General features: G+C 43.3%; 1 protein-coding gene and 1 long non-coding RNA gene across 4 annotated transcripts in view; one reads left to right on the top strand and one right to left on the bottom strand.

Moving 5' to 3' along the window:
- The window catches only part of LOC104850522, a 3078-nt gene extending 1151 nt beyond the window's left edge, over window positions 1-1927 (bottom strand). The window contains exons 1-3 of the long non-coding RNA XR_776994.1: window positions 1912-1927; window positions 1425-1601; window positions 621-815 (exon numbers count right to left, since the gene is read on the bottom strand). This is a non-coding gene — a long non-coding RNA (uncharacterized LOC104850522). The remainder of the gene's footprint in view (window positions 1-620; window positions 816-1424; window positions 1602-1911) is intronic.
- Lrmda (leucine rich melanocyte differentiation associated) overlaps window positions 1-24396 on the top strand; it is a 1009463-nt gene that overhangs the window by 432071 nt on the left and 552996 nt on the right. The window contains exon 1 of one of the 3 annotated variants that reach the window (XM_010607471.3): window positions 8844-8910. The exons of 1 other annotated variant lie outside the window; for it this stretch is intronic. Coding sequence is in view for 1 of the 2 variants with exons in the window: in XM_010607481.3 (XP_010605783.1) it covers window positions 8903-8910 (8 nt within the window). In the remaining variant the exon portion in view is untranslated. Of the gene's footprint in view, window positions 1-8843; window positions 8911-24396 lie in introns of those variants that run through there. One more of the 3 variants, XM_010607481.3, reaches the window with a different exon arrangement.

Genomic DNA, 24396 nt, shown 5'->3' with positions numbered 1-24396 from the left:
GAGAGAGAGAGAGAGAGAGAGAGAGAGAGACTATGTGTTTTTTTAAATGCCTGTCTGTCCTTGTTAATTAGAAGTGCACATATTGGGAAATTAACTATGAAATACTAAAAATGATAAATTATTCCTTATTTGAAAGTATAAATTAAAGGTTTAGTGTATATAAAATTTGTCATGTTTAATTGCAAGTTCAATTAAAATTCAGGGTAATGATGATTTATACAGGTTTCTGTGTAATTTGATATTCATTAGCTTAGCCAGACACATGCTGATATTAGCTCGTTAATTATGTTTCCTTTTGTTGAAGGCAGCCTTGTGAAAGCAATCTGCTCAAAGTTTTCTAAACTCATTCTGCTAAATGAATATTTGGCAGCTGTTCATGTTATTGAGATGGTCACTGTGGCTTCATTTCACTCACAGGCTGCATCAATCATACCTTTTCTGTGACAAACAAGGGTTTCTCATTACAAACCCATTTATGAAGGTTATGGCTGACATTAAAGACTGATGGTGTGGTTCCGTGTGCTGTTACTTTATGGTAACGTTGGAGTGGAGTGGCCGTTAATACCCACACCTCCCACCTGGTCAGAGTTTAAAATGCATGCAAGGGAAGACAAACTCACCAGAGGGCTCCAGGTCCTGTTTTCAGCTGGCTCCAACTTGGGAATCAGAATGTGGCTCTTAGAAAAAAGGCCTCTAAGAGCAGTGACGCAGCCGCCTACCTTAGCCTGGCAGTGGCCACATTGGGTGCATCTGTATGGTCCTTGGGGTACGCAGAGGGCGAAGGATTCCCTCAGTGAGCGGTGGAATAAGCAGAACTGTGGGGGAAATCGACATGGAAGTCCTTAGTTAAGTGGAGAGGAAGTTTCCAGAAGCACAGCACCCATTTTAGTGACAAATGGAAGGAGTTACCATCTGACTGGGGAAACACTTTGGTGACCATCCCCTGGCCTGCTCTTTTGGAGGACTATGAATATTTTAACAGGTTCTTCAGAGCTGTTACTGCACAGTCCTCACCTTGGGAAGTTGTGGAATGATACAGTTATGGAGCTGAGACACAAGGGGATTGGTTGATCTATTCATTGTCACCGATGTGGAGACTCTGGGCTACTCTGCCTGTCACAGGGCCTGTAGCTGCCAGGCCTCTCCCGTGAAACCTTGGTTTCAGTTTTGATTTCTCTCTGCCAGCACTGCCTTCTAGGATGGAGCCAGATGTGGTAAATGGTCCAGATGTTGAATCTAGGCTGAACCAGAGTCTTAGCTTCCAGCCATTGGTATACCTATAGTTAGTAGTTAGTTTTTTTTTTTTTAATGGCAAAATGCAATCAAAATTTCTTGCAAGAAACTACAATTTCCTTATTGCCATTGTCTCCACAGGCCTACTTATTCACTTATATGCTTTTAAGGAGGAAAATTTAGGGACTCACCTTTATCTCCTTGGGAACTAACTATCCCTTGTGTAGTGGGCCTTGTTTGCAGGCTGATGCTTCCCTTGAGGTCACTGGCTAGCTGTCCACCAAGGTGGTCCTCTTCTTGCAGAGTGGATAGTTGTTGCTGGGACAGGACCTTCTGGTCCCCATCTCCTCATGCTTCATGTGGCCTGACTGATAGATGTGGAGACTCTGTTACAGAGTCACAAAGCAGAAGGAGCCTGGGTCCCAGTATCGCTATGGGGAAGGCCATATATTGAACGTCAGACTGAATCTAATCGTTCAGGGTTTCTCCATCACAGCCACTACCTCCACTTACAGAGCTCATGCTCTCACTCATTCTGCAAATGCTGGCTGAATATTTTACTCAGGGCCAAATTTGAGGCTAGGGATTGAGGACATAAAGATTAAAAAAAAGATACAGTTCCCAACCTCAGGGAGGGTGGCTGTGTCATAAGGGAGCAGCACAAGTAAAAACACTCACCCTAATGGAAAATGCGTTGGCATGTAGTTTCGGGAAGAAACCCTAAGAGGGCTCCTCCTCCCCTTGAAGGGTCCAGTGGAAGAGAAGAGTTAAACTTTTATATCAGTAGAACCTTTTCTTCCCAATGAAATCATCTATGGGAATCTCCAGTTTCTGAAACAGGAAAAACTGGAAGAATCTTCAGTAGATATGGGAACCTGTAGGCTCACCAAGTCTCTCTCTTGTTCCTCCTCACTGCCCTGATGTGCCCTTATGCTCCTGGATGCTGTGGACTGTTCTCCCCAACCCACCCAAAGCCATTTGCATCTAAGGTGGACTGGGCTTTCACTGACTATTTATGATTATTGTTGTTATATAGATTGTGGTACATAATGGCTCTTTTTAATAGAGTGCTTGTCTGTAGTCAGGGCAAGTTTAGTTGGTGATGGCTGGATTGTTCCAAACTACTTTTTATAATTATGAGCTGCTTGACATTGGTTAAGTTTCTTCATCTGTAAAATCAGGATAATCACAGTGTCCATCTTCCAGGATCGTTGTAGAAATTACACAAGTTAATATACTTATGTATGTTAAGGACTAAGGGTGCTGTGGTGGGTGTTCACCAACGCTGACCACCCCAAACCCTGAGTTAAGAACATGAGTTAAGAATATTATGTTATGAGTATCTGTAAATTTTCACTAAGTAAGCAAAGGGATCCAAGAAACTACTTCCATACTTAGGGAAGGGTATTTTAGTAACAAGATCCTCAAACTTTTGATAGCTAACTCAGGGAGGATTAGAACTTGTCTTCATCATGTATACAGACAGGTCCATCATATTCACCAAAACATAAGATTGTTCTTACTTTAATTCAGTCTCCCATCCTTAGTAGTCCTAGATAACGTAACTTGCTACTTTATTTATTTTAATTTTGGCACCTTATGTCTTGTTAATGCATTTTGTCAGTGTGCAAAGCCCTCTGGTGGTCAAAGTAATTCCTATGTGGCTCTTCTAGATGAGTAGGATAAAATCAATTCCATGTTTAAGAACTGGGTTCAAATTCTATTTTTGTTCTTTGCAGGTTTGTTTTTCTTTTCTCACTGAAAATTACAAAGCAAGTATTCCACTGGAACAGGTCTCTGCAGCATTTTGGTTCAAAAGACATCTTGTCAAAAAATAGTAGTAGGAGAGTTCTTTTTATCCAGACAAACATACATTCATGTGAACCTTTTAGAGGGCTTCAGTGCTGTTGTCCCGTATTTTATTGTCATCCCCGAGATGAAACTTAGCAAGTGGCTTGAGTTCTACTCATAAATCCTTGCTATCCCCAGAAGGTCCCAAGGAAGCCAGAACTCCTCAGATTCGGCCATGGGAAGCTTTTGCCCAGGCAAATTTCAACTCACGCATCGTCCGTGGGCTACTTTGTCCTTTGCTTGGAGTGAGGCAGACAGCAGGATTTTCTTTTTCTAGTTTAGTGCTGAGACTCGGATGGCTGTGTTGAGTGGAGTGATTTGGGCTGAGCAATCACCCTCAGTTCATCTTCACCATCAAACAGCACTTCTTGGAAAGGCTGTGCATTAATCTTGACTGTGTGATGGTCGCCCACAACCCATCATAAAGATGAATGGCTGATGGGTGACCTATGCCTGGTGTCCTAGGAGGGTGGCTACCTCAGAGATGCAGAAACATCTGTTCTGCTCTGAAACTGGCAAGAAAAGCTGGCTTATCTGTCCCTCGCCTGATGCTACTGCATGGGCTTACATTATTTTTTATTTGAGACTTTGGCTACATGCTGGTGTGAAGTGGGCCCCAGGCCATTTCTTGGTGTGCCCTGTGTCGCACTGTACAATCACAGGGAAGCGGTGGGCTAACACTGGAGACTCCTACTTTACTCTCCTCCATTCCACTTCCTGGATCTAGCCACACCGACTGTCTGGGAAGCAGAGGAGCCAGAGACTGCAGGAAAGCTGAAAACTAGGAATTAGCTAGGATCTGACATTGTTCCTCTGGATATCACACGTTTTGTCAAGAGATTATTTAACTTGGTAACTGTCTGCATTGCTAAACTGCACAAGGGTTGGTCTGTAATGCTTGCAGGAATTGGACAGCATGTATAAAATAGAGAAGAGCATATAGTGCGGCAGTTTGGTTCATGTGGCTTGGTCTCATTCAAGAAGTAGGGTATTTGGTTAGATCAGTTGCCATTCTTCGCTTAGCATATATGAGTTGGGTTCTGAGTCTGTGTACTGTTGGAAGATGGAAAATAAACAGCGGCCCCCCAGCTTCAAAGAGATTACAAATAGTTTCCTTTTGTGAGCACTTATGTGCCTGCCACATGCCCAGGGTCCTGTTGAGTGCCGGAGGCTAAATCAGTCCACAGCAGAAGCTGGTGGTGGTAACCGCTGGGTGCCTTCCGTATTGCCATCGCCCTGTCCTCTGCCCTCCACCAGCACCTGAAGCCCTGCCCGTGGAGCTCTTTCCTGGGGCGCAGCAAGTTGGAAATGCTGGGAACAGGAGCGATGTACCCTAGGGAGGAACCTCACCTGTGGCTGAAACACATGCCGTGATTCAGTTCCTCTGTTCCCCGTCTCGTGGTCCCGCTCCTCTCCCCCAACTCCTGGGGGCCACCTTCCCTAAAACACTTGCACCGACTCTCTGTTTCATTTTCTGGGGGACACCTTCTGCTGACTACAAATTCCTTGGGCTAAAGTCACATTCCGATGAATTCTGCCAAGGACACTCAGAGCAGGGTGAAGTAGGATGGTGCGGACAGACTTCAAACAGAAGGACCTTGGAAGTCTTCCTGGAAAAGCTCACACCTGAATAGGGTTTTACAGATGGTGCAGGGCTCTTTGTTGGGAAGCTATGAAAGGGAAGGTCATCCCAGGCTGAGGGAGCAGCTCCTGCCAAGGCCTGAAGGTGCAGGAGGAGTAGGAGGCAAACTTGGGAAAAGCTGTCTGGTGTGGCTGTGTTTAGAGTCCACCAGGGGAAGGACAGAGAGCGTAAGGATGGCACACAGGACGATAAGTACATGGAATATAAGTTGGGGTCTAGTGATGGCTTGAATGTGTGGCTGAGACAGGTGGACTTTAGGGGAGGGCTTTGTTATGCAGTGATCTTAGTGGCAAAGACGTGTGTCTTTTGGCAGGAATGATATACACAAGAAATAGAAATTTATGAACTGTGAGGCTGTCACATGGCCTCTATTTGTTGAGTTATTCAAACTGAGGAGAGACAAGTATTAGTTTTCAGAGCAGTCAGGGAGGTGCCAGGTAAGAGGCAGAAGGTAGGTCAAGTGAACCTTGAACAGACTTCAGTTAATAGACTTTTGAAGCTGGCTATCTCTGACAGCATGTGCAAAGGCCCAGAGACAGCAACCACTGGCTTCAGGGATGCATCCTAACTTTCATTTACTCTGAGAGGTGCTTGAGCCCTGTGCCTAAAAACAGATTGAAGTTATTTTTAAAAATTCATCAGTGTAAAGATAGATATATTAATATTATATATTAAACTATTTTCTTTAGCCTAAAGTGAATTGTTTTTTTCTAAATCACAGCAGTTTGTGAATCCCCTAAAGTCTCAGAGACTCTAGGCCATGTAGCTCTGTGCCAATTTCAGAGAAGTCAGGCTTAGCTGACTTGAGGGGATCACAGGACTCTCCACCATTCTCTGAGGCTAAGTTTCCTCTCGACTTCTCTCAGAGAACTGCAGGATCTTGGCCTTAGGAGGAATCTGAGGATTTCACTTGCCAGGCCAGAGGGGCAGAGAGACTGGAGGGCAGAGTGCACAGCTGTCCCGAGTCTACCCTGAGGCCTCCTTCCTCAGGGTGTCCCTGGAGAGGAGCCAGGGGACGCAATGCTCACAGAACCCAAGACAGCAGGTCTGGCTTTTTGCCTGTTTGGGTCAGGAGAAGAGGCTGCTATTTGCGTGTTTTCCCTCATGGATGTCGTGTGAAGGGATCCTTCATTTTCACTGACTATCCCTTCTCCTGTCTTTCTGTGTTCCTTCAAAGGGGATTGCACAGAAGAAGGGTTTTATGAAATGAAGTGATATCATTCTGAAAAAAGCCTGCGGAAAGCAACCATGGTGAGAAAACTGCCCACGGTTGCTTTTTTATCCCTCTCTTTCTTTTCAAAAATAGTCAAAACACATGCAACACATACTTGTAAAAGGCTCAGAAAGGGAGAGAAAATTGCAGCTGACAGTTGTTTTCTCCACTGTTATTTGGTTGCTCTGGAGTTTCCAGCTGTTGAAATGGCTAGTTTATAATAATGGGGATATCGCTGCTCCTATTAATGTATTGTGTTTTGCTCCAAGTTTAAAAATGAACTTGTGACTTCCTGGATCCTGCGGGCTGGGAAAACAGACATACAGTCTTCTGTCTACATGATTTGCCTTGTAGGGAAGCCCCTCTTGCCATGCAAGGGAGATCATTTTACATGAAATTATCAGGGTTGGTTTTTTTTTTTTTTCTATGGGCTGGAACACATTTTAAGAGTTTTTGTTCTTTTTGCAAAGTTAAGAAGAATACTTTGATAAGTGAACATCCTCCTCTAATATCAGAGCCCCATTTTCTGATGAGTTCGAACATCCACTAGTTTCCAATTATGGATCCAAAATTGGGACTCGCATCTCTAGGTGTCAGCTAAAAATCAACATATCAAAGTGATGCCTGAATTCTTATTTTTCCTGCAACTCTTATCATGGTAGCCAAGACAAAGAATCATTGTACAATGGCTGGATAAATAAAAGGAATACGGTATATGTACACCATGAAATATTATACAGCCACCAAAAATGGAAATAAAGAACAACATGAAAGACAGATAATAAGAAAGACAGAGATAGATCTTTTGCAAAAAAGGAAGGGGACCAAGAGATGGAGAGAATGGAGGGAGAGGAGGGAAGGAGATGAGAAAGAATTAAGATGTATATACATGCCAACTCCCCGAGAGGGATGTAATCATTATGTACTACAAATACCTACTAATAAAACATAAAAATTGAAAAACAGAAATATTGTACAGCCACCAAAAGAAATTGAAATCTTGTTTCTTGTGCCAGTGTGAATGAAACTGAGGTTATTATGTTAGATGAAGCAAAATATACACAGGAAAACAAATATTACATGTTCCCGCTATATGTAGAAGCTCAAAAATTGATCGAGTAGAATAGAATAGTACACATGAGAGGATAGAAACAGGAAGTTAGATAATACATACCAAGACACAGGCAGGTAGCAGAAATAAGTTCTAGTGTTCTACAGCACAGGAGGGTTACTAGAGTTTATAATAACATGTATTTTATGAAGAACTAGAAGAGAGGCATTTGTAGATTCTCAGCACAAAAGAAATGATAAATGTTTAAGGACAAGGAAATGCTAATTATCTGATTGGATCATTACAAATATTAAATTATCACACTGTAGCCCATAAATATTTACAATTACTATGTGTCATTTAATTTTTTTACAATTATATGTATTATCACCCAGAGCAAAGATTGCTCAGTTAACTGGTCTCTCTTGTGGCCTTCTCAAATGATCTTTATAAACTGGGTTGATTTGTAAGTGTGTTTTTGGCTCCTTAGTTTCAGATAACTTTCTCAGTGGCTGGCAAGTTTGCTAATTAATACATTTAAGTGTCATTCAGACATATCAGTGGACAGGTGTTATTTAGGAAACACAGGGTAGTGTGACCTCTTGTAACTGTGGCCCAGGGCAGAGGTCAAAGTTTGTATAGTATAATTTAATAGCAAAAGAAAAATAAAATCCTCAAATTACTCCCTCCCAGCCACACGACTTGGCCTACTTAAAAAGCAAGTCATCCTGTTACTGGCCAGTTCAGTCAGTATGTCACCACCGGCTACAAATACCACAGCGTTGTATTATAATGTCAGAGCCATTTCAAACTGACAGGGACCTGAGCGGTTCTCATGTCCAAGCTTTTTCATTTAACAGCTCAGAGAACTGCGGTTCCAAGAGGGTAAGTGACTTGTCCACATTCACGGATCGGAGCACAACCTGAACTTGACTCCCAAATCCATCCTGAGTTTGGTGTCCTTTCCGGCCCCTGCACAGGCTGCATTCTGGAGGCTGTTACCCAGAGGCTGGGCTAGGTGCTGGCGGTACGGACAAGCATAGGACAGGGTCTGCCTATGGGGTCTACTGCTCTGTCCCTGAAGGGCACAGGACACACAGACAAGTGGTTCTAGGCTGGAGAGTATGTGTCACAACAGCGGCCACAGTTTCCGTGCACTTAGTGAGGAGTGATTCCACTCACAGTGGATGTCACGCAGAGCCTCTGTGAGGGCACAGTGGGGTCTGAAGTGGCTTTGAAAGTATAAAGAGACCTTTTTTTTTTTCTTTTCCCCCAGCCCTGGGGATTGTTTTGTTTTGTTTGTTTGTTTTAGACAGGATCTTGCTGTGTAGTCCAGGCTGGCACTGAATTCATTATGTAGCCCAGGCTGGGCTCAAACTCAGTGATTCTCCTGCCTCAGCCTCCCAAGTGTTGGGATTACAGATGTGTGCCACCATGCCGGTCTCCAGCTCTGTTAGTTGAACCCAGAGCATTCACACCTAGCTACATACCAGGTCTATTATCATCAGCATAGTTATTACTATTTTGAGACCTGGTCTTGGCAAGTTACTAGGCTGAGCGTGAACGTGTGATCCTTCTGCCTCAGACTTCCAGATTGCTCCTATTACACCCAGCTACAGAAGACCCTTTTATAGTATATATCTTATGGCTTTTTTACTTGGCATAAATGTTTTTGGACCCAGGGGTGCTGTATCCAGGAGCTCGGAAGCTTGGAGAGGGGTGGAGTCTCTCTGACAAGCTCGGTGTCCCGCGTGGTCTTCATTTTGGCCTTCAGCTCTCCGGGTATCAGGAGTGGGCGTGGCGAGTGGCAGGCCTGCGTGCGTGTGTACGTACGCATGCGCAGGTGGGTGACTGTGTCCAGCCGTCAGCCTGTGAGCTGATCCCCGCCGGGAAACCGACAGGCAAGCGCCAAATGCCAAGGTGGGTAAGCAGTGGGGAAAGGCAGGAGGGACAACGCTTAGCAGTAGAGACAGCTCAGCCCTCATACCCATTGCTGGCTGGGCCATCCTGGTAAAACAGAAGTGACAGAGGCAGAGACAGCCCTGTCCTGGGTGGGACAGTGTTGTCCAGGATCTCACCCACCCCCAGAGGTGGCCTTGTTTCCAGAGGTGCCTACTCCTGCCTCCTGAATGGTCTCAGCCCTGCCGTCAGCGGCAAGGCCACCTGGGCTTCCTGACGCACGCCCTCCAGTCAACCTTGCTTTTCTGAATCCTTAAAGAGAGTTTTCATTCATTTTAGCATACAGTGAAAGGAAGTAACCCATGGCTTATAAATAATGGCAACAGCTTTATGGAAACACCTAAAAATCACCAGGGACACCTAATAAGAAAGTTCTTCATCTCTAGGTTCAAAAACACGCTGATGATTACTTGTTGAGCAAGTAAAAACTTGTCAGCTTTTTTATTGCAATCCATTATTGGGTAGTAGTTTTAAAATTATTTATAGAAAGAAATCGAGGTGTGTGGAGGATTCCGTCATTTAATATGTTGTCTGTGAATCTCATTAGCCTTTTTAGCCTAGGGGTTAGGAAGGAAAGCAGAGAGCGGGCTGTGTGCTAAAGATTGAGCACCGTATACACTTTTTGTCAGGGGGCTTGTTGACCTTATGTTAAGTTGTTTCTTTGCGAGTCATTCTGTGTGAAGGCCCTGGTTTCCATGGTATTTACATAAACCTAGCAACACTTTGCTGTGTAGAAGCAGTGGCAGGGCCTCTGCTCTCCCCTGACAGCAAGCAGGAGCAGCTTAGGCTGCCTGCGCTGCAGACCATGTATAGGGGAAGTGTCTACTGGGTGAGTTGCAGAAGAGTTTACATAAAGATTGGGCAGGAGAGGATGTCAACCCAGCCCACGTGCAACTTCTCTCTGGTCTCCAGGCGACAGGGCAGCTCCAGTGTGCTGTGTTTTTAGATCCTGTCCTTACCACTGATGTGGCAGCATGGGGTGCTGGCTTTATGGCCTTGTGGTGCTCCCCTGGGTTTTGGCAGAGTCTCTAGAGAACATAATCCCATGCTGTCCACAGCTCTGGGCTGTCCCCATGTTCTCAACCCTGGGTCTAATCAGTATATGCCGTGGCAAAGCCTCTCCAACTCAGTACTGGCTCCTTAGAAGCCTTCAAAGCACCAGGAGCCAGAAAGTGTTACCCAAAGCAAACCCAGATTGCACCAAAATGCAGAGAGGAAAAATTCCCAAGGATGGTCATGTGGCTGGATTTGGCAGACCAAACCTAAGATCTGGATCTTCCTATCTTTAGCATAATGCTATGTTTTAGTCCTTTCTTCCTTCCTTCCTTTTTGATAGTCGGATTTTTTCTAGCACATTCTCAAAGAGACAAACAGAAACAAAGCAATACAAAACCCAGAGTTGAAAATGGAATGCAGCTCAGCCTGGATTTTACAGTACAGCTTATAGGAGCAGCTCAGGAAACACATGTGCCTTGATACATTTCAAGATGTGCCTGTGACCCAAAGCCTCTGTCTTCACACAGCTTCAGGCAGGATCCCAGCCACCCTGAATGTGAGAGTGGCCGTCTTGTTCGTCATATTTACGAGGGAGCTCTCTTTCTGTATGTGGTCTGTCCAGTGCCTCTCATAGCTGATAACTTTAAATCCAACCAATCAATTAATAATATAGGGAGAAACAAATGGAGTCACTCTTTAGCTATTTAAACAGGAATATTTCTGCCACAGACATGTAAATTTTTAAAAGGATATGAAATTGGGCATACAGAAAATGTCAAGTCGCTGGAGACCTGGTTCTTTTGTACGATTTTAAGTCAATTCATGGCTGCCTAAGCTTGGCTGCCTCAAATAGTTGCATTGGTGGGGTTCTGCTTCATATTGGGTGGTGTGTATTCAGTCCTGGGGTGTAAAGTAGCAAGATACGTGGTCCTTGGTCTCAAAGGATTTGCACTGTAGGCTAGAAAGGACATACATATGTAGACAGATGAACCAGAAAACAGGTCACTGTGTGCCAAATGTCAGCTGGTTCTATATGTAATCGCTGCTCCAGGCATTCAGGGGAGAAGTGGATGACATGGAGGGCTAATTATCTTTCCAAGAGGGAAACTTAGGTTGTGAAATATTTTCATCTGGTCAGAGCATGACAGATGGGATCTTGGCTCCTGTGGGGGACAATCTGCAGAGGTTGTTGAGTAGTTATTGGAGACTTTCAATTGAGGTAGAAAGTGGTGTGTGTGCGCATACATGAACATATGTGTGCTCATGGCACTCCTATGCCCATGAAATAAATATTTCTTTTAGACCTCAGACTGACTTCATGTAACGATAATGAGGCTCCTCAAAAGTTAGTTTAAAACCCACCCGAAGTGTGTTTTGTTTTTGGGATCTAAAATTTCTAGACACTCTTGTTGTGAGGAAGTTTTTTCCAGACTGTGTTTACATATCTTTTCCTGTTTCTGATCCTTCCTGGCGTTTAATAGTGACAAACTTCCCATTCCCTTGCCCCACCCGCATTTTCTGTCATCTGAACTTATTAATGTGCCTTAGATGTAAACTCTTGCATCCTTCAATTGTTCCCTCATCGACTCCCTTTTACTTTTTATCTCATTCTGTTCTGTTTCTTCTGCTTGATAAGAAAAATCAAGTGTAAAATTCTTGTCAGTCTTTTTTTTTTTTTCCAGAATATTATCTGTCTCCTATCCATCCTGGTGGCAGAATTCCTAACCATAGAGGCAAAGCCATGATGCTTGCCTTCGTTCCTTCTGGGTTTTATCAGAGAAATTATTCTTCAGGACCAGGTTGTCTGCTTCTGGCAGATCTCTCACTATTTGAGAAGAGGCGTGCCTACTCTGAAGCTTTAAATTGTTGCCACCTTGATGGTCTCTTCCCTCCTTCCCTGGCGCAGAGGCCTGGTTTTGGTTTGGAGTGCCTTCCTTGATGTGTAAGAACGGGGGAGATGACTTGGCTTGGAGGGCCAAGGGCATGAATGTTCTAGTTGAGAGGCTGAGACCAGGAAGGAATATGGACCTCTTCTGGTTGGGGTCCTCATGTGAGACACCCTGAAGGTGGCCACCAACTGACCAGATCTGTCATGAGAACTGAAATTTATTTATTTGCTCCTCTGCATCTAATTGAAACACTCATTTTCATCTTCCAGTGAGTTCTCGTCTTTTCCTACCCTATTGATTATGTCCTATTTTCTATACCCTCTTCCTCATTAATATTGGTGAACCTCACGATGAGGCTCATATGAGACACCCTGAAGGTGGCCACCAACTGACCAGATCTGTCATGAGAACTGAAATTTATTTATTTGCTCCTCTGCATCTAATTGAAACACTCATTTTCATCTTCCAGTGAGTTCTCGTCTTTTCCTACCCTATTGATTATGTCCTATTTTCTATACCCTCTTCCTCATTAATATTGGTGAACCTCACGATGAGGCTCATATATATTATAACTATAGGAAATACTGATCCTCATAGACAGATGAGAAGATGGGGCCCCGAAGAGGCTGAGTGACTTTTCTAAGGTCACAGAATGATTCAGTGCCTGACCAAACCCTACAGTACCCTCCATTTTTCTCCCTTCCTCATTGCCAGCTTTCACTTCCAGAACAGCTCATTACATCTTCCGTAGTCACTGAATTTTATTCTTTGTTATCATGGCTTACCTAAATACCAACTGTGTTGGAAAAATTTAAATTATGGTATTCTTAATAAAATAACATTGAAGGGGGTATAGATGTCTGCACTGGGAATATTCTTTGTGTGTGAAACAAAAATTTAACTTGTTATAGTCAATGAAGTCAATGGTTCAGTTAATAATGCCCCTAATGGCATAATTCTGCTCAGTGCAGGTGATGGATATCTTTAAAATCAGAGACTAGATTTAATGACAGGGCATATTGAAATCAGCACTGTGATGAAAACAGCCAGGATGGGAACTGTATGAGACAGGAAAGCCCCCAGAAACTGCTTGGTGTTACTGGTTTAATGTCATAAATCTCTGCCTCTGGCTTTTCCTGTGTGCCTCTGCATCCATCCCAGCAGCACCCCAAGAGTCCCCCTCTGCAGCACCTGCTTTCATTTCCCAGAGAGATTTCTGTGCTCAGAGATTTTCTTTAGATCAGTGCAGCTTTCCCTGTGTCCTGGGGCATGGAGGAGCTCCACTCTTCCTGCTTGTTCCAAACAGGAAAAAAAAAAAACAAAACAAAACCCAAAAACCCTATATTTTTAGAGACTCCTTTGAAGGTGTCTTAAAACACCTCTGAGTGTGCCACCCTTCAAAGAAATGATCTTCCACTTGAGGGATTCTCTGCCTTTGCTCCTCTCACCACCCTCTTGCTAGGAACAAGTCCCCGGAGACTTACTGTGGCCTAGGACCAAGATGTAGGCCACGTGGAAACACACCAAAGTGATTTAATAGAAAAGGTAATTCCTATTCAAACAGGATGGTCCCTTATTCATTTCCTCGGATTATCATCAAATTTATGTCACCAGCCAAGGAGCTTTATTGAGTTTCGCAGAGAGATTCCTTTTGCTCTCATTGTCGTTAGTTGGCATGCTGACATTTTCATATGTGTCTCAGCTAATGCCTCAAAATTACTCCATCTACAAATGTAACAATTGAACAGATAATTTTAATAAGATTCAGCTTGACTTCAGACCGCACTCCTTCCTTTCTTTATAGAATGCAAATTGTAACCTGTTTTTAAAGCCGTGCAATGCAGTGAACTTTAATGGGATTTGACAACATCATATTAAGCACAACAACTACGCATAATGTACCGAAAAATTGGACGTGAAATTGGAAACATAGCTGAGAACAAAGTAAATTTACATGGTTTGGTAGTTTGAATGTCTGATATCATATTCTCTCATGCAAGCCCCATAAAAAAGCAAAGGATTTAACAATGGATATCAGCAGAAAGTGCTTTTAAAGTTAAAACTGATGGATGGCTTGTCAAAAAAAATAATTGCATTGGTTGGAAAGTCGGGATGCGTGCTGAGGGGGAGAGAGCAGGATATACAGAGAGGATGATGGGAAGTGACAGTGGTCTGTCAGGAAGGACTGGCTGCCCAGAGGAGTGTGAAGCCAGAACTATAAGGTGGCAGAGTAGAACAGGCTGTCAGAGCGGGAAAGTGGCTTTAATACCCTGAAAAGCAAAGGAATCCGCCTGTCAGCTTTGCTCAGCCGTGCTGAAAGAGGAAGAGAACATGGCATAAAGTTAGAGACATTAAACAAGGGGGTGGGGGCTGGGGGAGCTGCAGAGAGCTCAGGCAGCCACTGGGAAGGGGTTGGGGAATGCATCTTCTGTACGTTCCTGGAAATTTTTGTTTCTCTTGGATTTTTTTTCCCTTTTTGCAAGGATCAATGAATTTAATTTGTGGGACTGGGGGATTCTCTCTGTTTCTTAAAGAAAGAGTGCTTTAAGAGTGGTATCTGCTTGACCACCCAGCTGCCTGCCACTCCAAGGCACGGGTGGGTGGCTTTTTTTACAGGAATGCCTAGGGGAACCTTGACATATTTCTGGCTTTTCAGATCTCCAGCCTGATCTGCTGACCTTTTCTCTCCCCAGCTGGGCATATGGTCTATCCTCCCAGAGAGGACGCCAATATCAAGCAACTTGGGTCTAGCTTATCTTCCCCCAAAGTGTTTTGAGGACTTAACACTTCAGCCATGCAATGGGACTGTGGTTAAAATGCAATAATCTGATGATATTTCCATAAATATTTTTTTGCTCTATCAGCATTAAGTTTTGAATAATTTATTATTCTTTCTTAATATACTCCTGGCAGTGAGGTTAATTTGATCATCTTGCAGGGGCCTGGCTGGTAATGAACATTTTTATATCAGGCCCTGGAATTCTCCCATAGTACATGGCGCACCTTTACAATTTAATTACCCTAGTTGCTAGAGAGTCTTAGATTTGAGGAAGAGTTGGAATAGAATGATCTATTAGATCAATAGTTTGCATATCTGACTTTAAAAAAAATATGTTCTGAGAACCATCCATAGTTTTAAACCGTGTATGTCCCCCATATCATTATAGGTTGGCTTAGTGGTTTGGGAGAAGGATTGCTTTTCAAAGAAGTGATTTTGTCAGGTGTGGAGGAAGAAGATGCTGGGACAATAGTGAGGGCAGAAGCAAACACTCCTGTAAGCACTTATTCTGTGGCAGGCAGTATTCTAAATGTTCCTGGATCTCTTAACTTTCATCATTCTCATGCCAGATTCTGCATTAGTCAGCTTTCCCATCACTAGGACGAGTACCCAACACACACAACTTAAAGGAGGAGAGGTTTAACGTGGCTCACGGTTTTGGGGTTTAATCCATGGTCAGTTTGCTCTAAGGCAGAAACAGCATGGTGGAGGAACATAGTGGGGAAAGCTGCTCACTTCATTGCGGCCAGGAAGCAGAGAATGAAGGTGACCAGGGACAAGAATATGTCCTTATAGGTCATGACAGTGACCATCTGTTTAGGCCAGGGTCTACCTCTTCCTAATAGCACATGCAACTAGGAACTCATCAGTGGATTAATCTGTTGATAGCTATAGCATCCTCATGATACAATCACTTTAAAAAGCATGAGAATGTTTTGGATTCTGCATATGTGGAATTTGAGGGATCTAAGCCATAATACTCCATGAGGTAGTTTCTATTAATATTTCCATTATGCAGATAAAGAAAGAGACCTAGAGAAATTAAGTAACTTGTACAAGGACACATGGCTAGGAAGTGCTTTTGAACAGAGTTCCAGCTTCTCATCATTGTGCTATTCCTGTGCTTGTACATGGGACATACTTAAATGCCAGATTGAGTCCTCTTCTGTCTTCATTATTCTTGTGTGCCTAAGGCATACAGAGAAGGATTTTACTTGAATTGGGCTTCAGTAACAAGCAGAGCAGGTTAAGCTGTATAGGAAGAAGTGACATCTCTGTGTTGTTCCTGGAGTTGAGAGTTAGGCAGGAGAGGAAAAGTCAAAAGATGGCAACCAGAGCTTCCTGCTCCCAGAAGCATGCCAACATTGCAACTGAGATCTCCAATGTAGAGTTTGGAAGAAGAAAACTTATTTCAACGAGGTGGTTCCATTCTAGGTTGTTGTGAACTAGGGTCTGGAAAATGGAGACTTCTGCTTCTGGTCTCCCAGGGCTTGGCTGGTGGTGTGAGATGCTTGCCTGGCCTTCTTTTAATTGGTGTTTCGTATAGCATGGTATACAGTGACATTGCAGGGATGAGTCAGGGGGGTCTCCCCCTGGATATTTGTGAACATAAGTGACAATGTGAGATTGTACCTACATCCTCCAGTTCTGTTCCCTCTGGCTTGTAGATCCCAGTGGGGTGCCACCTGTCCTGCTTCCATTATCTGGTTTCCTGGACTTGTGACTTCGCTGTAAACAAGCAGAGCTTTCTACTCAGCAGGCTTCTTCCTGTCATAGCAGGAGGCTTGCAGTATTTTCTTGGGAATCTGTGGTGGTAGTCTTTTCCCATACTAGCTGGTAGCAAGAAGGACCCCTTCTGGACTTTTACGTAGATGCACCAGCACTGGTTGCTGTCTTTTTGCATTTTGTGAGGTCTGGCCTGGTTGCATTTTGGGGTGTCCTTAGGGATGCCACGCCCCTTTCCCCTGCTCTGGCTGCAGCAAATCTGGGCTAATCCCAAATTGCAACTTTTGGGACCTAATCGTGATTTTAACTACTGAATCACAGAATTTCAGGGCTAGATAGATAGAGTTTGTTTACTTAGCCTTTCCGGTGTCCCACCTCGAGGGTTTCCAATGAGGAGACTCACTGGATCCAGGGGCAGTACCAGCCAACTTACCTGAGACTGGTAGGAAGTTTGCTCTTAGGATGAGCAAAAGCTGTTTCCCTAGAACTACCATCCATTGGTCCTTGTTCTCACTCCTAGGACTGTGCAGCTCCCCAGTGTAAGATCTATATGTCACCTTATCCACTATAAAACCACAAGAGTCTCCAGCTTGTGCATGAACCCTACCCAGCTTGTACATGCCCCCAGCTTCTTGTTCCATGGTATTCCATGGAGTTAAAGAGACCTTCCATCAAAATTCTTTTCTTCTCTTCTTCTCTCATGTCTTGCTTCCAGCCAACTCTTCCAGGTTTGTTCTGCAAATTTTACAACATGTCTACTGTTGCACCAAATCCTAGTTCCGTTTGCTCATCTGGGGTAGCCTTCGTCCCAAGAAGGACTTTCTGACTTGAGGCAAGGGAAGGGAGTAAGACACATTTTTCATGAGAATGCTAGATGTTTCTTTATATTTTTCAGATGAGAAAAAGTATAGTTCAGAAAGGTTAATCAACTTGCCCGAGAACACAAGCTAGTATGCAGTGGAGTAGATTTGGATTCAGAGATGCCGATCCCAAAACCCACAGCTATTCACAAAGCAGGTGTACTGCTTCTGAGTGCAATCTCTGGAACCTGCATGTGAATCCTGGATCCACCACATACCGATGAATGACTTTGGGCAAGTTACTTAACCTCTCTATGCCTCAGTGTCCTTGTCTGTGGAATGGCTCCTCACAAGACTACTGTGAAAACTAAGTAGGATAATCAATCCATAGAAAGCACTTAGCACAGCACCTCTGCATGATAATAACTCAGTAAGTGTTAGCTGAATATCATCATTTTCTTGTAACTACAGTCGATCATGCCAGAGTTTCACATGGTTGGTTACAGAAACTGATGTGTAGCCTCTTAGCTTTTGGGGGTGGGGGTGTCAGCATATTTATGGAATGTAGGCTATCAAATAACCCTTCTTGATGAAGCTTTGCCATGAGGCTAGGCAGGGTACAGGAAGGGTGGCGGAGGCTACCTCTTTTTTTCTTTTATTTTTTTAGTTTTGTTTTTTATACTTAGAGAAGATTGCTGCAGTTATCTGGAAATCTATTGCTCGGGCAAAAGCAGGATTGCGTGATACAATTTAAAAGGCTGGCAGCTGCATTTCATCCTTTTCACAAGAAAATAACCCCTTACTCCAGTGAAGCTAAAAATAAAAATGGCAGTACATTTGGCAACCACGCTTCTTCCTTTATTACCTCAGCAGTATCTGAATAAAATGTCTTATTAAGCAAGATATAAGGGCAATGAAAGGGAGAGTAAGTCAAATTAGTTGACATCTAAAGCTCGGTGCATCATATACAGTGAGGGTAGTTACTGTTTAGTAAAATGGATTTAATGCTTAATATAAATGCTGATATTTAGATGGCTATATTTTGGCAACTCAGGGGAAGAGGGTGGCTTTTGAGCCAGTATATCTAGGTTTTAGGTCCTGTCCTGACACAAACCACTCGTGTGGCCCCAGATGATCCACTCTGTCACACAGAGCCCTGCTTCCTCCATGTGCTTGATGAAAGGGTGCTTTCTGTAGCAGGACCTCAGGTTGCCTGGGGAAGGGACATATGCAGGGCACTGGTGCCCACCCAACTCTGACAGGTGCAGAATTGCCTGTATCCATTCTGGGTATCGGAGTTGCCACAAGACATGGTTATTTCTAAGGAGCTGTGCTATTCTCACCTTTGTATGTGCTGGGATGCCAAGGGGATCTGGCTTTGGGAGGATTATGGACCCCTCTTTAACTTTTTACCAACCATGAATTCTGCTACTTCATGGGGTGGGGAGGAGAGCAGTGCACTAGAGGATGGCACTGGAGAGGGAGGTGGCCAGGGAAGAGAAATGGGACACAGCTTGTGGGGATCATGGCTGGTCCAGAATGGGTATGTGCACGGACCAGTGTGTAGATGAGTGTTCCTAGGCATAACTTTCATGTGAGAAAGTGAAGGTGAGCTTCTGCTTAAGTCTGAGGAATCCATGTATAAACTGTCATCTCTCTGCATTTTGCACACACAAAAATAGGAGCGCAGGAGCCACACTTGGGAGGCCTGCGTGCTGGGGCCGCCCCTGACCTCCTGTTGTCTCCTTTACGTCAGCTGCCACCAGGGTGAAGAAGCCATTATCTTCAAATTTAATTGAGGAGACTGAGTCTTGGAGAATCTTAGTAGTCTCCCAAAGTTACACAGCTAATCATCCGCACAATAGAGGGATATTAGTAGATACTAATTTTACATCTGGTTGACTTATTACCTTATGATCAAAAGGTCCCTGATTAAACAACTTTCCAATTTCTGTGTGAAGAAGACACACTCCTGTGTGCCAGAGACCACTGTAGCTTAATCTTACAGAGTTTTGTTTTTGTTTTATTTCTTATTTTATTACTCTAAGAATCCTGTAGTTAAGGGTTGGTTACAATAACATAGGATGGGTAGGACTTATCTCAGCAATGTTGTAAATTTTTTTGGTCAAAAATTACAAACTACAGGCGTGAAGGGTTTGCACATGCTTTCCTTTTCTGAGGCCTCCCTTCTATTGTGACAGAGTTGGGGATGTTTAAAAATAGGCTATTTGGCAACAATGACTTGTGTAGTCATTCTTAGGTACTACTGAAAAATGTCTGAATGCAGTGTCCACCCTGAGGTCTCAGTAGATTTTGTCACCTTTCATTCACACATGAATTCACTGAAGACTCTTGGTCATTCTGCTTCTTCAGAATGATATGCAGAGAAGCTTTGATTCTCAGGGAAATCAGGAGAGCTTGAGAACAGATTTATGTTCTACTTCTGATGGTTCATGAAACCTAAATATATCTAATAATAGTTCTCCCACCTGCTTTGCCTAAGATCTTATATAGACAACGCGTACCAGAACCATCTGTCAATGTTCAGAAATGTACTTACCCACTAAAGTAAGAATGAAATAAGGGCAGATCATTTAGTAGGAAGTTTAGATCTCTTAGAGAGACAGACATTTCTGGAATTATTAGTGTTTTATTTGGAGATGGGAGGGAGGCAGAAGCTTTACACATGCTGATAAACATATAGCCTAGTGTGACCATCTGGAGAAATCAGAAAGTATAAGCCAATCACAATGTATGTAGTAACTGATGACTGGATAGTGCTTCCAGATTTATAATTCAGAGAAGTTCTGCTGTTAAGTGGACAGTGGATGATGGCATTGATGATGTTGTTGGTTTCAATGATCATGACTGTTCAATTGAAGGCAGAGTGAGTTGAAGGCAGCAAGAGTTGTGGTTTATTGATAGTGGAAACTCTTTTAAGGGTCTATTCTCATTCTCAGTAAGCCCTTTGGCAAGGTTTCTTTTTTCTTTTTTTGGTATCGGGGATCAAACTTGGGTCCTTGGTCTTGCGAGGCAGGTGCCCGATGGCAAGGTTTCTGAGACAGGGTTCACATCCACTCTTAGCCTTCTCAGTTTGCTCTGTGTTCTTTGAGAATGCAAGGTTCAAGAAGTTAATGTTGCTGAATCTGTAATGTGAATGTAAATTGTGATTTCTTAGAAAGGAAGTAATCTTGGACAAAAAAAAATAAAATCCCCATATTGAGATTGGAGGCTGTGTAATTCCTTGTGGGTGGTCTGCTTTGGATTCTTCCAGTCCTGGAGTATTTGCTACATTCAGAATCATTAGAACATTCTCCCATCAGCACATTATTTGATTCAATACTATTGGTACTATTTGATTGAGTTGAAGGATTTTGCCAATTGAATCCTCAAGTCATTTCTAAGGAACGGGAAAAGAACAATGATGACATCTTACCTGGTTTCAATCACTGCATTAAGGTACTGAAAAGCCAAAACACTATCTTACTCCAAGTTCGAAACAAGTGGAAGAACCTGATTGTCTCTCCAGGCCGAAGCCAGCTTCATGTGCCCAGGATGGTGAGCTCTATGGGCAGTGTGAACAAGGATAGCAGAGCCTGCTTCCAAGTCAGTCAACTCACAGGAATTGCAGGAGAAGAGAAAAAGGCAGGGAGGTCCCTGCTGAATTTGACCTTGCCTACACATGTAGATAACTGGGCATGTGTCATCTCTAAGCAAGGGGTGTTTCATCTTAAAGATTTTTTCCATTCCATTTCCATTGTTACAGTAGATGTCTGCAACCTCATAGAGACCCAGAGTGATAGGATATCAGCTGGGTAGCATCGGTAATGTTGAAAGTGATAGCTTTTTTTTTTTAATCTCCCAATGGGAGATGGAACTCTTAAAATACTTTTAGGAACCATGGGTTTTACAAGGCAGAGATCTGAAGAGAAAGGAAACATGCAACACCAGAATCCATAGTAGTTTTTTCCTCTGAGCTTCCTCTCAAGAAGTCCACCCAGGAATGCCTGGTGCCTCGGTGAGACTCTGACTGAGCTTTGAAGTTCCTAAGACTTCTATGACCATCCTCTTCAGCAGGACTGACCTACCTGGTTCTCTACTATAAAAGCCCTGTCCCTGATGCTGACATCCATTTTCAAAGTGTCCAGTATTTCTTGATTTGGGAACCTATTTTCATACTTAAGAGTCATCCAGAACCATTTTCTATCTTCTCATGTAGTTTCTTCATCTCACTACATTGAAGCCTTGTTTAGCCACAAAATAGTAGAGAGCTCAGGAACACATAGAATGCCCAATTCAACAACAGAACACAGTTTTATGAAGTTGACTTTGCTATTATTATGAGAATCGAGAAATTGTTAACTTTTTCTAAACATCTGTTCTCATTTGTGCCCACAACTCAGTTTCTTTGAGTTCTGGTTTCCAAGCTTGATTATATTAGTATGTATATAAGGTCTTTTTTTCTTTTCCTCTTACTATACTTGCTTACAAGCATGGAAAACTAATAAACACTGATGCTCTTTGCCACAGATCTTATATATGATTTTTGATTTAAAGCTTTCTGGTCTGATAGCCTTACTAATCAAGTCATATGGCTGCAGATTACATGTCTTGGACCCTTCTTCTAGTTGACTATTATAGAAGGAATGGCTGTATAGCTCATTACAGAACTCAACTACTAGCATCTAGCTTGAGTAAATTATCGGTCCCCAAAACTAAACCTTAAAAAAGCATGTTGTTTATTCCAAAGGCTAGTCATTACTTCATTTGGCCGTTCTAAATACAATTCTTTCCTGAATTTACTTTCCTTTAAGTAACTAACTAAAAGTTGTATTCATGGAGTCTAGAATGGATTATAATAATGAAGTCTATTAAGAATAATGCCAACCTACTTGGAATAATCTGCAAAAAAATGGTGTATGTGAAAGGTGTTTTGTAAAGTTGCTGGACCAAAGCTTACTCAGGAATCAGGATTAATTCTGCAGACCTATCCAGGCATAGCTTCCTTTTGAAAATGATTCAAGGTGCCCACAGACATTCTAGTTCTAGCTTTTTTTGAAATAATCGCAGGTACTTTCAACACATGGCCTGCCAGATGCTATCGTTTCTGACAGTGGGTCTGAATTTAAGGAAGTTGTGGACAGGAACCTTATCTGAGCTGTCACCATCCTGCCTCATCACCTTCAAGCAAATGATCAGGCTGAAAGGCTACTCAGCCTACAGAGATGTGGCTAGGAGGATGCTGGAGGAGATTGGCTGGTGAGATCTGCTGGACTCTTCATTCCTCAACCTGTCACTCCAGGTTCAACCACAGAAATTGGCTGTGATGCATTACTAATGGGGAAATGACTCAAGAATGCTTTGAATACCTACACCCATGCTTGCACAAGGACTTTGACAGCAAGATCATATTCTGGACATAGTTCTGCCTGCTTGTTGTCTTTGCATGAAGAAGAAATAAAACTTAAGTCTTTGCTAAGAGCAGAGCATCCAGCACTATGTGGTTTCCTAACATGATAATGGAGGTCACAGCAGGTCCAGAGAGCAATATATGCTCCTGTAAGTTGTCCCAGGGCCATGAAGAAGATGAAGCAATAATTCTTGTGATCCACTCACACCACATAGAAATAGTTTTACAAAATGTGTGCAGGGAGGATGCAAAGAGTACAAAAGTATTAGGTGAGATGTAGAGAATCCCAGCATATAGTCTTTTCTGCTGCCTTGACATTATAGGTTGGCTTGTATTTGTAAGATCCTATAGTTGCATCCTGCTGGATGGGGTTTGCTTTGAAAAGTGTATGCCTTTGAAAGGTTGTGGTGAAGAACTGTTTTATCCACTTCCCATTCCCCTACACTTACATAGGACTGCCGTGTCCAGCTGTGTAGATACTGTCCAGCACAACTGTAAACAGCAGCCCTAAGAGCAAGTACATCAGAATACTTCTCAGGATTTCCAGGAAGTTTGTGCTTCAAGAACCAGGCAGCTCTCATCTTTTTGTTAGCTCTGCATCCTTAGCTGAGCTGTTCAATAACAGTGGACCTTAACTTCTGAGTCTGAAAAATGTTTTCGTAGATTTTGGGAGTTACAAGGCACCACCTACTGATCTCAGGACAGTGACTTGGGGGTGAATGTTTTATCTGTTATTCATTGTGGTATAAATGTATGTAATACCACCCATCTCTGGTTCCTTTTCTGATTTTTTTACATGGACTTGTTGATTTCTGGAACTCTTCTTTGAGGAAAGGAAGGAAGGACACAGAAATGAAGAGGCTTAGAATTATCAACATTCTTTGTCTTTTTTTTTTTTTTTGCTTTCATGAGAGAGAGGAGTGGCCAGGATGGGGCTGGACAGCCAGCAGAGCTCTGGCACCTTTGGAGGAATCCTTTCCCTAAACCCTGAGTTAAAAGCATTTATATGGAAGGAGAAGGCCAGAACTTCTGCTTAAATGTTTTCCTTGCAACAGAAGACAGAGCTTGCACCAGTATCAGAGGGTGGGTGATAATAAGAACCTTGCATAGGGAGCGCAGGCAGAAAGAGTGGGTCTGCAGTGGGTAGGGAGGAGAAACCTGTTGGGTGCACGGCAGGTGCTGCCCGGTGACAATTTTGGTACCTCAGCGAGTGCCTGTGAATGGTGTTGGTATCAACTCTATGTTCATCTGGAATTTTCCTGGCAACACACAGTGGTTTATTTCTGCTTTAGTAGCTACCTGGAGGCAGTGTGGATTCTTAGTATCTGAGTTACTTCTTTTCTCTTTTGAAACCATTTTCCTCTTAAAGAGTCCTCTAGGACCATTAACACCACTTGCTTATAAATAAAGACGTTTTTGAAATTTGATGGGACTTCACTCTCCTGGAGTACGTCATGGACACTTTTCATGGTGAGGGGAACTCCTGGCCTGCGTGGGTCCCCTGTAACTGGGGCTCCCAGGTCTTGGTTTCCTCTTGGCCTCTTTCACTGGCTCACAGAACTTGCTTCTGGCCAGCTGCTCCCACAGGCACAAAGCTCCTTATTCTTTTCTACCCCCACCCTCTCCTACCCGCTTCTCCACGTTCCCCACTCTCATCCCCCATATTCCCTCAAAGCCTCGAGGTTCCCAAGGAAGAGGAAGGCAGGGGTGAAACATTTAAAACTGCCCAAGATGGATAGTGAAAACACCACGCGTAAATAAATTACAGCAACCCCCCCCCCATGAACAATGACTGTGTGGTGGAAGACCTGGCTGAATGAGTGTGTCAGGTACTGATTGGAAGCGTGA

The sequence above is a fragment of the Fukomys damarensis genome, unplaced genomic scaffold (assembly GCF_012274545.1).
Source record: "Fukomys damarensis isolate Sample0158 unplaced genomic scaffold, DMR_v1.0_HiC HiC_scaffold_20, whole genome shotgun sequence".
In the NCBI taxonomy this organism is placed as follows: Eukaryota; Metazoa; Chordata; class Mammalia; order Rodentia; family Bathyergidae; genus Fukomys; species Fukomys damarensis.
The sequence above is the reverse complement of the archived record's forward strand: the minus strand, read 5'-3'. Positions and strand labels throughout refer to the sequence as shown.